The 13,617-nt window shown below is 43.1% G+C and overlaps 1 protein-coding gene across 1 annotated transcript in view; it reads right to left on the reverse strand.

The window, feature by feature from the left end:
- The window catches only part of Cacna2d3 (calcium voltage-gated channel auxiliary subunit alpha2delta 3), a gene marked incomplete at its 5' end in the record, with an annotated part of 864,940 nt that overhangs the window by 671,960 nt on the left and 179,363 nt on the right, over nucleotides 1–13,617 (reverse strand). Inside the window, one exon of the mRNA XM_048801015.1 lies at nucleotides 2,558–2,674. Coding sequence (XP_048656972.1) covers nucleotides 2,558–2,674 — 117 coding nt within the window. The remainder of the gene's footprint in view (nucleotides 1–2,557; nucleotides 2,675–13,617) is intronic.

Genomic DNA, 13,617 nt, shown 5'->3' on the forward strand with positions numbered 1-13,617 from the left:
TGTTGAGAGCCACAGCCAAAGGGGCCCCAGCAAACTTCCAGCTGCCAGCTGATGATTGGCTCACAGCGGCCCCAGCAAACTTCTAGCTGCCAACTGATTGGCTCCTCTGCGGTGATGCTCATTGGGCTGTTTCCCCGCCCTTTCAGACCACGGAGCTGCTCATTGGGGGACTTTTTTGGCTCCGCCCACGTGACCCAGCCAATCAGCCTCAAGAGCAGGAGGAGTGGGGGAGGTTGAGAGGCTTGTGGGAAGCCGGTGGTGGCAGTTGGGCTCTGAGGGTTTTTCCTGAGGAGCTGTGTGGTGTGGTGTGTTTGTTCTAAAAATAAAGTTCGTTTCTTTTGACAAGTGGCTCCTGAATTGTGCCCAGCCAGACTGCGGCAAACCTCCATCATGGGACTGATACAAGGACAAAAGAAGCGGGGACATACAAAATCCTCAAAAGAACACCCGACATGTAGTAGGTGCTCTGTTATTTGATTTATTGATGTACCAGAAGATTCAATGTAGCAATATCTACTTCAAAACTTGCAAATAACCTAAACACCCAAATATCTAGGAGCAGCAGGATTAATGATGACACACTCATAGACTGAAATGTTACACAGCCATTGAAGAAAATCACAAAATACAGTGGCCCAGGAAAATACACTTGAAGGCTAGAAAGATGCAATAAAAAGTTGAGTATAGGGACTGGGGATGTGGCTCAAGAGGTAGCGCGCTCGCCTGGCATGCGTGTGGCCTGGATTGGATCCTCAGCACCACATACAAAATAAATATGTTGTGTCCGCCGAAAAACTAAAAAATAAATATTAAAAATTCTCTCTCTCTCTCTTTAAAAAAAAAAAAAGAAGTTGGGTATAAAAGTAAATGGGAGGCTGGGGTTGTGGCTCAGAGGAAGAGCACTCTCCTAGCATGTATGAGGCACTGAGTTTGATCCTCAGCACTACATAAAAAAATAAAAATAAAAAATAAAGGTGTTGTGTCCACCTACTACTAAAAAATAAAAATGTTATAAAAAAGTAAATAGGTACCATAATTGCAAATATGAAATAAGGAAAATGCACACAAGTACACATATAGCAATGCAAACAGAAAAGGCTGGAAGGAAAGAAACACAGAAGAGCACAAGCTATAGTTTTCAGCCGGGTAGTGAGAATTTTAAGAGATGCCCCCCCACACTTGATATTTTTTGATATATTCTAAAAGTTCCATGAAAGAAGTGTCCATTTTATAAGCACAAAATGGCAACGACAAGGGGCTTTTTAAAATTTATAATTTTTTTTTTTTTAACTTCAGGGCTCTGTTCTTGAGATTTGAACATCCACTGGGCTTCCATGTTTGTGAGGGAGACAATCTGCTTCAAGGAAGTGAAACAAGGATGTGGCAGAAGCCACCTTGCACCTTCCACGCCAGCAATCAGCACACTATTTTTGCAGAAGATAAAGGTGCATTTTTTCTTCCATGGTTCCCTCAAAGAAGTCTCATCTTATTTAAACAATAATCATAGTTGTGCAGCAGCTCCAATTCATTAGCACTGGTCATGTGCAGCATCTGCTCTATTGGCTCAAAAATCATAACAAGGTGTCTGATCTCTACACCCCTGGCCTGACTTTTTCCCATTTTACAGAAAAAGAAGCTGGGATTCATAAAGACTGTTTCACTGGAGATAAAAGCTTAATTGACAATGCTCTCCTTCCCTGAATCAGAATAGTACAAAAAATGTTTTAAAGACAAGCAAAGGTGTGGGCTTACCAGGTCTAAGGCAGAAATAACTTGAGGAAATTTGGTTTGGCAAACCAGGTAAGAAGAGCTAAAGCAGAAAGTGGTCTTTTATAACAAAAAGATTCTGGAGAAAATTATTAAGACCAGAGGGTAAGCAAACTGTACATTAGAAATAAAGAACTCTTCAGATTATAATTTCTCCTATAGTCGTGGGCCATTATAACATTAGTATAGGACTGTGCATTCACCTGTCCTACGCCAAAAATGTATGAGACCTTGTTTGATAACAAGCAATGAAGTCTGAAGCCATCTTGGAAACCCAAAATAATACACCTGTGGACTGCATTTCCATTCATTCAGCTGATAGTATGAAACTTATGGAGCTGTTACTTGGTCAACCAAACACTTTGATTATAGTAATGTTCTAACAAAGATCAGGAAAACCTCCAACTTCTTCTAATCCTCATTTACCCCATTGAGATTTTTCAATTCCACATTTAGACAAGCATGGGTTACATTTTTATACTTGCTTAATTGAAGCACCATGTACCCTTGAATAATTCTAGATAATTAGTGGGTGTGTCACACAGGTGGAGGCCCATCCTCTACAGCTGTATAGTTAGTGGCATCTCCGCTGTGGCATAAAATCCTAAGAAGAAAACTGGTCCAGAAACCCAACCTGTAAAGTCCCTAGTTACTGCTTTTCCTGGTTAACCAGAATGGAGAAATAAAAGTGCTCATGGAAGAGACAACTTTTATCTTTGCGAGTTGGGCTCATCAGAAGGCCCTCAAGCTGAGAGACACAGCAACACAGAGCAGAAATTAGGAGACTTACCCGCACTGCTTCGGACTTTTTGTGAAACATCTCCTCCATGTTCTTCGCCAACTTTTTCACCAATTGGAGGCCGTCGATTTCTTCTATGGCCACATCTTTCTCGTACTCTTTGTATTTCTGTAAGGAGGAAGGGCAACATTAAAAGCACATGATACTAAAACTCTGTGCCTCTAACAATGAGAATTTTAAAATATCTAAAACCTTAATATCACTGTTTCTGCTGGATTTCGGGATATTGAACTATGATTTTTTATTATTAAACAAACTATGGGAAAACAAGAAAATGAACTCTGGTTCCTCTTGGAAACTCAGCTGGTACCTAGGATAGGAATAAACTGAAATGTTACATAGCCCTTAAACCAAATATAATCTGTCTGTTTATAACAAGGTTTGACCCATAGTCCCCACACTTTCCCAATTAAAGGCAAATTTTTTCATTTAAAACCTATCATACACTCCAGCAATTTATCTATTTAAACCAGCTCTTCAACAAATGGTGCTGAGAAAACTGGAAATTCATATGTAGTAAGTAGATTGAAATTGTGTTGCTATCTCTCACCCTGCACAAAACTCAACTGTAAGTGGGTCAAGTTCCTAGGCATTAGACCAGAAACCCTGTGCGTACTAGAAGAAAAAGTACGCTCAACACTTCATCATATCAGCTCAGAAACAGACTTCCTCAATAAGACCCCTAAAGCACAAGAAGTAAAATCAAGAATCAATAAATGGGATGGCATCAAACTAAAAAGCTTCTTCATAGAAAAGGAAATAATCAAGCACATCAACAGAGAGCCTATAGAATGGGAGAAAATCTAACCACACACATAAACAGCAGCTCATGGGGGGTTTTGACTATTTTGTAAGAATGGAAAGTGGTCCTGAGACCAAAGAGTTGGTTTAACTCTTGTTAAAGATTTTAGTTAGATTTTAGATTTTGTTCCCACTGGGAAAAAAGAATGTTTCTTAATAGGAATCTTCCAAATGGAGCTCAAAATGCTTTTCCCATCAATATAAATCCATTATATTTATGAAGTTTTTAAAAGACTGTAGAACTAAAAATATTCTGGGGTTATATATTTAATTTGTGGTGAAATTGTGAATTAGTTACTTGCCTCTCACCCCAAACTCCTGCATAGAAAAAATAGGGGTTCACATCTCATCTTGGCTCTAGGATGTCTAGAGTATTTTTTAAAAGTGGAGAATATTAACAATTCTTTAACAGCAGAATAATTTTTGACATATACATTTATATTTTCTCCTTATTCTCCCTACCTTTAACTTCAAAAATGTAAACTGGAAAGGCTCTCTGTTTTCCTGGTCAGCAGAGGCCATTTTACACCCAAGACTCAGCTTGGAAAGGGATATACACATCCCTTCCCAGTTCATATTTCCAAATCATTTGAAGCAATAATACTGAGTATTCCAAAAGGAGAAGATTAGAGTTTGTGGACAGAAGGACAGACTTAAGGAAGGGAAGAAAAGTAAAGGGAGAATTCCTCAGATCCCTAAGACTAAAAGGAAAATCTTTTAGAGCTCAGCCGGGAAGCTGGGAGATAGGGCTTTGGGTTCTAGGAGCCACAAGATCCCCTTCACACTGGTACAAGCAGGTGGGACCCTAGACATGGAGTTCTCATCCCCCATCACCAGACACTGGCAGAGAAGGAAGGGTGGAAGGGACCCTTGGACTGGACATTGGAGTTTCTGACCTGAATACCAGGCCCAAGGGCTGGGAGTTTTTCAGAATTAAGTTGATCCTGTAGAAATAAACTAAGTGCTGTTACTGCACCACCTGAGTCTAAACCAAGATAAACATCTGCTATTATTTAGTGGATTCTGAACTGTTCTGCGTGGTCCCATAATGTCCCAGGAGCTGTATAGTTTCCTACTTCTATCTGAGAACATTCATAAAAATCATATGGGTTTTTCTGGAAAGCCTCTCTCTTTCATCTCACCTGCAAATCATTATTCTTTCTTCTAACCTTTTTCTCCTTCCCCACCAATGCTGTCCTGGTTCCCCAAGCAAGGAGGCAGCACGTTCTATTCCAGGGCCCAAAGAACTCTGTGCTCATCTCCCCTGGTATTATAGTTGGTGTGGCCCAGAAGGCAAGGACAGACCTTCGTAATCATCACCCCACCCACAGAAGACACTTGCAAGATTTCTCTGGATGAAGTTTGTTAATACGATGATATATAAAGAAGAGGCAGGTGAGGCAGGTGCATTGTCCTGGGGCTCTATAGGGCGGCCTCTCCAAGCCCCCAGGCAGTGACTGGATTGTCCTGGGATGTGGAATACTGGCCAGCCCAGTCCTGGCTCAAGCTAACAGCGTCCTCTGGTGTCTGGATAAAACTTCAATGACAGTCACTGGAAACTTTCCCTAAGTTCGAACATAAGCCAATCTATTTGGTGCCAAAAATCCCAGGGGTTCCCTGCTGACTGCCAGATGTGCTCCAAAAGCCCACAGCAGGGGCCAGCTTATACCCAGGGCTGATTCACTACCCCAAAATACAAAAACAAAACTAATGTCAGCCTCATATTTATAATCAGTGAAATAAAATCTCTGTCTTCAGTGACTCTGTGACTTCAGGTGATCTAGATGGAGGCTTAAAAGAAAGATACATAAAATGGTTTTCACAGTGAACCCATACTTGACTTTTTTGGCTTTTATATTGGGCCCCCGTATTCTGATTGTATATGGTATTTGCATGTGATTCTCTTCCAGTACATTTCTGGAAGGAATCAATTTAACTCTAACTTTCCGCCAACTTTTCAATGCAATCTTCCCACATCTGTCCTCTGAGTCTGCTTTGTGAAAAGGAGCCGCTGACCTCACAGAGTGGGTTAGTCTCCCAGGACTACTTATGCCTATGTCTTAGTGACAAATCTCAATATGAAACTGTCTGCCAAACAGAGGATTCCAGATCGGGGGCAAACTCAGCAGTTTCCTGGTTCCATTCCTCTTCTAAGCCTCAGTCCTTTCCTTCAAGAGGTGCCAACAGGTCTTCTCTGCTAACAGGCCAAGTATCCATTACTGTCCTACCTCCTGGGGAAGTTATCCCATACCTAGATAATACTCTGCCTTTTCAAGATATGCTATCATAGGCTGAAATCAGGTCAGAACAACATGATGCCTTAGTCTTTCCAAGAAATGTTTCACTTTGCTGGAATCAAAAGATTTTGAAGAACGCAGAAAGTAACCCAATGAAACTCATTAATCAATCACAAATTCTTGGTGGCTCAGAATGGTAATACAGATCAGAGCCATTAAAAAGGTACCTATAGCAGGAAACCAAGCCATTTGACCACCAACTTGACAGAGTGAGTTACAATGATATAACAGAATTCCATGCAGCCATCCCAAACTGTCAATCAATGCAGGAAACATGCACAGTATGTTACAATATACACTAGATAGTAATTGATGGCTTTTTTCTTTTAAATCACTCATTTGCATACACATGCACGACTTAGAGGATGTAGGCCAAGTGTTCACAGTTGGCTATGCAATTACAAATGATTTTTTTTCTTTCATCTTTTTGCTCACCTGTTTTTTCTAACGTTTACCACAAATATGCTATTTTAGAAGACGGGAAATATGAAAGTTGTGGTTATATTTAGAATAGAATATGGCCCCCTACTAAACAGATTCCTTTGGGGAATGTAGTCCCCATCAGAATCTATACAATTAGTCAACGTGTCCTCACTGGCAGAGTCTAAGGAAGTCAGTAAAATTAGTCCTACACAGCACAGTGCTAGAAACTTCTCGTACATTAATTTTGTCCAATCCCCACAACTCTCCTGAGGGGTGGTATGATCCCTGCCCTGCAGGTGGGGAGCTGAGGCATAGAGAGCTACAGTCAGCTGGAGAGAGTCAAATGTTCAGAGACAAGTTTAAACCCTGGAGAGGCCAGAATTACCACTGCTCAGGGTTTTGAACGTTGAGGGTAGAGGGATAGAAGACTGACAGCCCAAATATTTGCAAACTTTTTTTCCTAAGGCACTTCTTGCTACCATTAAAAAAAAAAAACTGTTTCTTTGAATTTGTAGCCAATAGTGGCTCAGACTCTCCAAGAGAGTCAAATCCCGAGAAATGGAGACATGGCCAGTTGACAAGGGCTGCAGCTTCTTGGAGAAAGCAAAAGCCTCAAAGCCAGGGCACAGCTGAGGTCTAGCCGTCGCCTCTGCTCCCCCACAGGGCCACTGAAGGAGAGCTTGGAGCAGGGCCACAAAGGCGTACATACAGCTTTGGACAGTACCAATACCTGCAGGGAGCGGAGAAAACGTGTCTGGAAGGTGGCCCTGGAGCCTCTGTGAGAAGTCCACTCCAAGGTCCTATATGGGCCACAACATGGCTTCCGTCCTCCAAGCCGCCACAATCTGGAGAAAAGTCTGGCACTCCTCCACTCCAGCAGACCTCCCCCACAGCTGCACAGGAGAAGAGCTTTTTATTTGCTCTAGCTTCAAGGACTGCACTATAAATTGCTTGTTTCATGTAAATCAGTCTTCCTTCAATTGGAAAAAGGAGTTAGGAAAGTATGAACAGGTCGGTGTGTTCACACAAAAAGAAGACACAAGAAGGGGTCACCAATGGAAGAGCCGGCCATGCCCCCAGAATAAAGACTAGAGTCATTCGGCCTTGGGATCCTGTCTCCAGCATTCTTTCTATTTGTTCCACAGACTGTATTTTGTGTCTCTGGAGTGCCAGGCGGGGTGCTAGACATCACACACAGAAGGAGTAGTACAGCAACGTTGGAGGAAGTCCTGGTCAACACATCCTGAGGGGCAAAGGGGCAAAGACACATGGGGGCAGTCAAGGAAGGGACTCCCATCTTGCTAGACCCTTTAGAGATGACAAGGCTGGAAATGTGGGAGACTCAGTAAAGGATGAACAGCAAGTAGAAAGGTCCAGAGACAGGAGGCTCCTAAGCAACTCAGTGAGACCCTATCTCTAAATGAAACATAAAAATGGGCTGGGGATGTGGCTCAGTGGTTAAGTGCCCTTGGGTTCAATCCCTGGTATGACAGAAACAAAAAAAAAAAAAGTGCTATGATTAAGAGTTTGGACCTTACCCATTCTTGGGCAGATTGGTAGGGGGTATGGAGAGCTGTGACGACTGAAGCCATTGAAAGGGTTAAGTCATTTATGTTTTGAAAAACCTCAATGTACAGAATAGAGAGGAGGGAGGCACATCTGAGGGGAGTGGCCAGGATTCAGGCCATGGGGAGAGACTAAAGATGCAGAGAAAGTACAGGCAAAGTTCTCTGGGAGTCAGAAAAAGGGCTGGTGGTCAGACACAGCAGCATTATGGACTGGCTGGCTGTGTCACTTTAAGAATGTTGTTTGACCTTCTAGGCCTCAGTCAGAATGCCAGGGACAGTAATCTCACCAGGAGGACATCTGTGAAAGTGCCCCAGCACAATGCCTACTCCACCCCAAATCCTACTGCTCCCTTGCTCTTCCCTCTTGGCACTTCTGCTGCAGAAGGTTCTAGTAGGTGCTGTGAGGGGTTGTCACATTCTGCCTTCTTGAAATGAAGCTCTTTGAGAAACAAATGGCAACAAGGTGGCTGATGGTGCTTGTGCTCCTGGTTCCGCCCTCCCCTGGCTCCCTGCAGGAGCTACAGATGCCTGAGCAAGGGAGCCTGTGACTTTAGCCAAGGGTCTAGGCAGGACACAGCCCTTGGCAAATTACCTCTTAGCATTCATGACACAGAAGGAAGGCAAGCCTGAGAAACTTTGCATTCCCCTGTCGCACAAGAACACCCAAATGCTTTTGTTTCTTCTGTTAGCAGAATCAGCATTTGGCAAGAAATCCCATGATGAGCCAAGAACATTTATCACTTGAGAAGGGAGACACAGAAACGCATTATTTCTGCAGCATCTATTTTGCCAGATCATTTCACACAAACGCCAGGAAGAGAAAAGCACTACTTCACTGTCAGGACACTTAATGTTGCTCATACATTTGGGTCATTTTTTTTTTCCCTACATGATAACTGCATATCTAAGAGTGAGTCACCTGGAACTGCCCCCAGAGAGGGAGCTCAAGTCAGGAGACTTCTGACCAATCACAAGTAATTGGGATAAAAGCTGAACACAGAAGAGGGGTTTTGGATGTGCTCAGTACCAGGAAAAAACACAGAGAACAGACACAGAGAGTATCATGAGCCAAAGCCACGGGTGCATTTTAACATGTTCTCTTGGCTAAATTTTCTCATCAAAACTAAAATTACATCTTTGGAGTGGCCATCATTAAAGTCATGGCATGATGATTGACAGAAGGTCCAGGGGAGTAGAGGATATTGCAAGGACCTTCCTACCCGCAATTGAGAATCTGGGGAGTGTGCCCTCAAGCCCATGACTTGACAGCAATAGGTCTGCTTCAATAGCCCTCACCCAAGTCTTGGCACTTCCCTTGAAATCCCCCAAACCCAAATGCCCTTGGAAATCCTGTCACTGGGACAGCAACCTAGAGACAACCCAAGTCCAGAATCCTTAAAAGTGGTTTGCTATGTAAAAGTGAAAGAGCCTTGTGTTCCCATGTTGAGGCTCAATCTTTTGTCTTACTCTCATTCCTTCAAGCTCTAAAAAAGCCACAATATAAGACAGAAATTCATTAAGCCAATCATTTAAGTAAGGATTACCCCACCAAACAAAAAAAAAAAAAAAAAGGAGAAGGAGCTTAATGAAATTATTATTTTCATTCATTAAACAAATATTTACAAATAGTCTACCACGTGTCAGTCTGCAGGGTGTGGGGACAGATGGGTTACCTTGGCAAATACATGTGAGTCCCTCTAGTTATGACATGGATTATTTTTGGTGCATTTTGTTTAAAAATAAGCAAAATATAAGTTGGAACAGAGCATGGGTCATTTTGAGGGAGATGTAAAAAGGCTTACACTGCCAGGACAAGAAGCGAGTGAGGAGGTCCCAGGCAGGGCCAGAACTAAGGTCAACTTCTGGCTTGACAAAAGTGCTCATGGACAAAGCAGGGACCCAATCAGACAGATACTTGCTCATAAGAGGGAATATGATTTAAAAAAAAAAAAAAGCTAAAACAGATGTGTTGACAGAGGGGATGCCAATCAATAATAGTGAGAAGCACATGGACAGGGGAGGAGATAAGGAAAGTAGAAAATTCCAGATTCCAAGCTCTGGTGCCCCTTCTCTTTGGTGAAGTCTTTCTCTCTTTTGCTACTTCTTGCTTGCTATCTCTATGTCCTGTTCTTCAGTTCTTTGCTGAAGGGAGACAATGAATCTGGCACCCCTAGACAGTAACAATTTCCACCTGAACCTACACCTTCACATCCCACATAGCCGTCTCTATATGTCTCCTCCAGTCACATACCTGACATGGCTCCTCAGATGTCAAGCCAGGCAGCCAGCCTACTGGGCCTGACAGAGAAGCTGCAGAAAACTGGTGGAATGGCATGGCGGAACGGCAGCCTAGGTAGGTTGGAGCGTGGTGGCAACATGGCCTGTGGCCCCATGGCCACATGGAGCCCACCATACAGGTGCAGCAGGTCCAAGACTGGTGAACCAGCAAGTAAGCTAAGGTACTCCAACCTATTATCCGTTGGTGGCCACACCTGGGCATGGTGTGGATGGCTGCTGCAGAAGCCCACTCCATGGAGAGCTGTAGCCCCATCTGGCAACTTCAACCTCCTTCCTGACTTGTAGCAAGAAAATGGAAATGGGGCAGACCTGAAGTCGGGAAATTGGGACTCAAGAATTGACCAATAGTGTTAGTATGTTTCCAAACCCTAATTAGCATAAGTTTGAACCAATAGCATTGGTACTTCTTCCAAACCTTAATAGCATAAGTTTGGACCAACAGCACTGGCCCTTGTGCTATATAAACCCCTAGACTAGCATTCGCAGAAGGAGAAAACCTGCTACAGGGTCCCGTCTTTCCAGCAAGAGTTGTTCCTTTTTCTGTTCTTCAATAAATCCTTCTCTTACACTCACTCACCCTGGTCTATGGATTTCATTCTTCCAATTCACAAGATAAGAACCCAGAACGAAGAAGAAATTGATGGTGAGCTATTGGGGTCTCCTGCAACACTGGAGGGTAGGGCCTCCACTAAATGCTGAACACTTTTCTGTTGCAAAGGCCTGCAACATTATGCAGACCCCACCTGCCAGCAGCAGAAGTGGAAATCAAGTTTCATCTCAAAACTTGGGTCTCACCTGTTTGCAGTGCAGTTTGTCACTACCGTTGGATGTGGGAGGATATTCTGATCAGGAAAAACTGGTTATCACAGCCCCCAGGTAGAAAAGGGGTCCCAGGGAGGATTGTAAAATGATGAATTAGCCAAAGCTTGCAGAAAAGGGATTGGTTGTACAGCATATCTAATTCCTGGGAGAGGTAGTCCATAAAGGATCCTATGAATGTAATGAGACAGTCAGGAGCCATCACAAGACAGCTGGTAAGCAGAGCCATGACTTGATTGGCAGGGAAACAAGGTGAGATGCAGGAGGTAAAAACAGAGGAAGGAGATGGTCCCTTTAGGCTGCATGCAAAGCTGTAAGCTTATGTCCTTACAGTGGGACAGAGGAATGCAGCTCCTGCTCTGTCTTTTCCATTATTCCCAGGGAAGACAGTTGATTGTGAGGTTGGTTAGTAAAGGATATGTGCCAATTTTGCTGCAGTGATAATGATCTGGGGCCTAAAAGCAGGATCCCACTTGCTTAGAATCATTGTCCAGAGTTCCAATCAGAGGAAGACCATCACTGTATGCTTGCTGGACCACCTGGTTTGATGCTAACACAGCCAGATGTACCAAGTTCAAGTACTTGTGGCACAACTTACTTTCTCTGTGACACATTTCCTGGCTTCCACAAGACTCCCTTTCTTCACAGTCAAGTGCATACACATACCATACTGTTCTTGGAATAATCAGGTGAGAGGAGGCATGTGCAATACCCAGCAGAAAGCTGGACAGAGCGTAAAATACCAAAAATATGATGGGAGCAATAACAGAGGGGGAAATAAATCCCAACACTTGCTCTGAAACTTCTAAAAATGGCCATTCTCTTTCTTCAACAAGAATAATCTGCCAAGCAACATTCAGAACCTACCAGACCAACCAGCTCCAAATGCTACTCTGGACAGTAGGCATCCTCTGGATGTATTCACGAGGCTCTCATGGGTCTACAAAAGTAACTCTTTGGGGGATGGCTCTCTTCTGGCAGAAATTGGTTGCTCAAAGTCTATATTTGTATAGGGAATGACAGTTTTCAGATATGTTACTGAAGATGTTGCCATAAAAACTCATCCACAATTTTTGGGTCTCTGCTTATAGGCAGCATCATTTTCTTATTATGACATAAATGTACTTAGTATTCCTCTCAAACTCAATTATTGCATACAGAAGTGCCACTTCAACACACAACACTTCTAAGCAATTATGTTTCCAAGTAAACACACTTCCAAATCTTTTAAACTGATGTTAGGAACACTGCCTCTTAACTGTAACAACAACAGAAATGACTGACTTCGTGGGACTCTCAGTCACCGAAGAACATCTTTCTGTTAAACGTGGAAAATGCCATATTTAGATGAATAATTCTGTTTCCTACAGGTACACCAATCAAGTGTCACCAAGGTTTAAAAAAAAAAAAAAAAAGCAGCCGCTATTAACCTTGCCCTCTTTCAGATCCAGTGAAGTTTGAGGAAAATCCTTGAGGAATGCAATTTTTCTCTGTCAAAGCTACTAGAACAAGAGGCAATGCATCAGAACAAAAAAGCCTGTGTGGAATGAAGAGGAGAGAGGGAGACAAGGCACTGACTTGCAATCCAAAGAGCAAGCAGAGGGAAGTCAAGAAGGAGCTTGGCTCCCAGTTCTGCAGGGCTGGACAGATGGACCATCACCTGTGAACAATACCTGTGCCAGAAGAACAGCATGGAACTGGATCAGCGGTGAGGGCAGTAGGGTCTCCTTGGCATGTTGGTTTTTTGTTTTGTTCTGTTTTATTAATTCTGGTACTAGGGATGGAACCCAGAGCCTCACACATGCCAGGCAAGTGCTCTATCCTGAGCCACATCCTAAGTCCTCCTTGGCAGGCGTTTAAGAGCTCCCAGCTAGGAAGAAATTGCTGTATGATCTCAATGACTTCTCAAGGTGCTTTCTGGTGCGCATCTCAAGAAAGCACTGTCACAAAAATCACCAGGGTCCTCTGCTCTAGAGCCCAGGACCTCATGCTCCCAGCTGGTTGCCTGGAGTATTTAATAGTCACAGCGTTCTGGGGAGGCTGGCCCTCAGAGCACTGGCTGTGCAGTGAGTGATCTCTGATAGATGTCTGCCACCTCCAGACTGTCAGCTCCTGAATTAAAAGATGGCTATCTCTCTCCTTTTCTCCCTGTTTTAATGTCTATGTTCCTTCCCCCCCCCCTTTTTTTTCATCTTGATAAGTCTCATAAAGCTTTTACTGCTCAACACAATCAACCAGACAAATGCCACTGATAAATGGTGGTTCTGGGATTAAAACGGAGTGTGAATGTTGAATTCTCTCCTGTTTTATATAAGGGAAATCAAGTCAGAGGCCACCACCCACTGAGCCGTTGACAGAACCAGCCTTGTCCTGGTGTGAAGGTATACCATGGTGCTTTACAATTGGGGACTTCATCTGTCTCCTGAATAAGATCAAATGGCTTCAAATGGTTATTTAAAAACTCCATTTCCTGGGTGTTTTCAGGATTACTGCATGGGGATCCAAGGCTTCAAAATGAGAATATTTATGCTGAACAAACACCTCACAACCCCACAAGTCAGAGCAATGATTACAGGCCTGTGTGTGTCAGAGAACAGAAATTTCACCTCCTCTTAATATTTATGAGTGGCTTTTATGTCCACCAACAAATTTAACTATAGCCAAAGAGCAAATGGTAAAATATCACTTTGCACAGCCTGCACTGCTTGATACGGATTGCTTTCTGCAGCCTACTTCTTCCAAACACATTTTCTGATATTCCAATTGAAAACAATTCATCTTTTCTGTTCCCTGAGGACCAGAGGGAATAACAACAACAATGACTTATTATTAATAAGAGCAACCA

The sequence above is a fragment of the Marmota marmota genome, unplaced genomic scaffold, assembly GCF_001458135.2.
Source record: "Marmota marmota marmota unplaced genomic scaffold, marMar, whole genome shotgun sequence".
In the NCBI taxonomy this organism is placed as follows: Eukaryota; Metazoa; Chordata; class Mammalia; order Rodentia; family Sciuridae; genus Marmota; species Marmota marmota.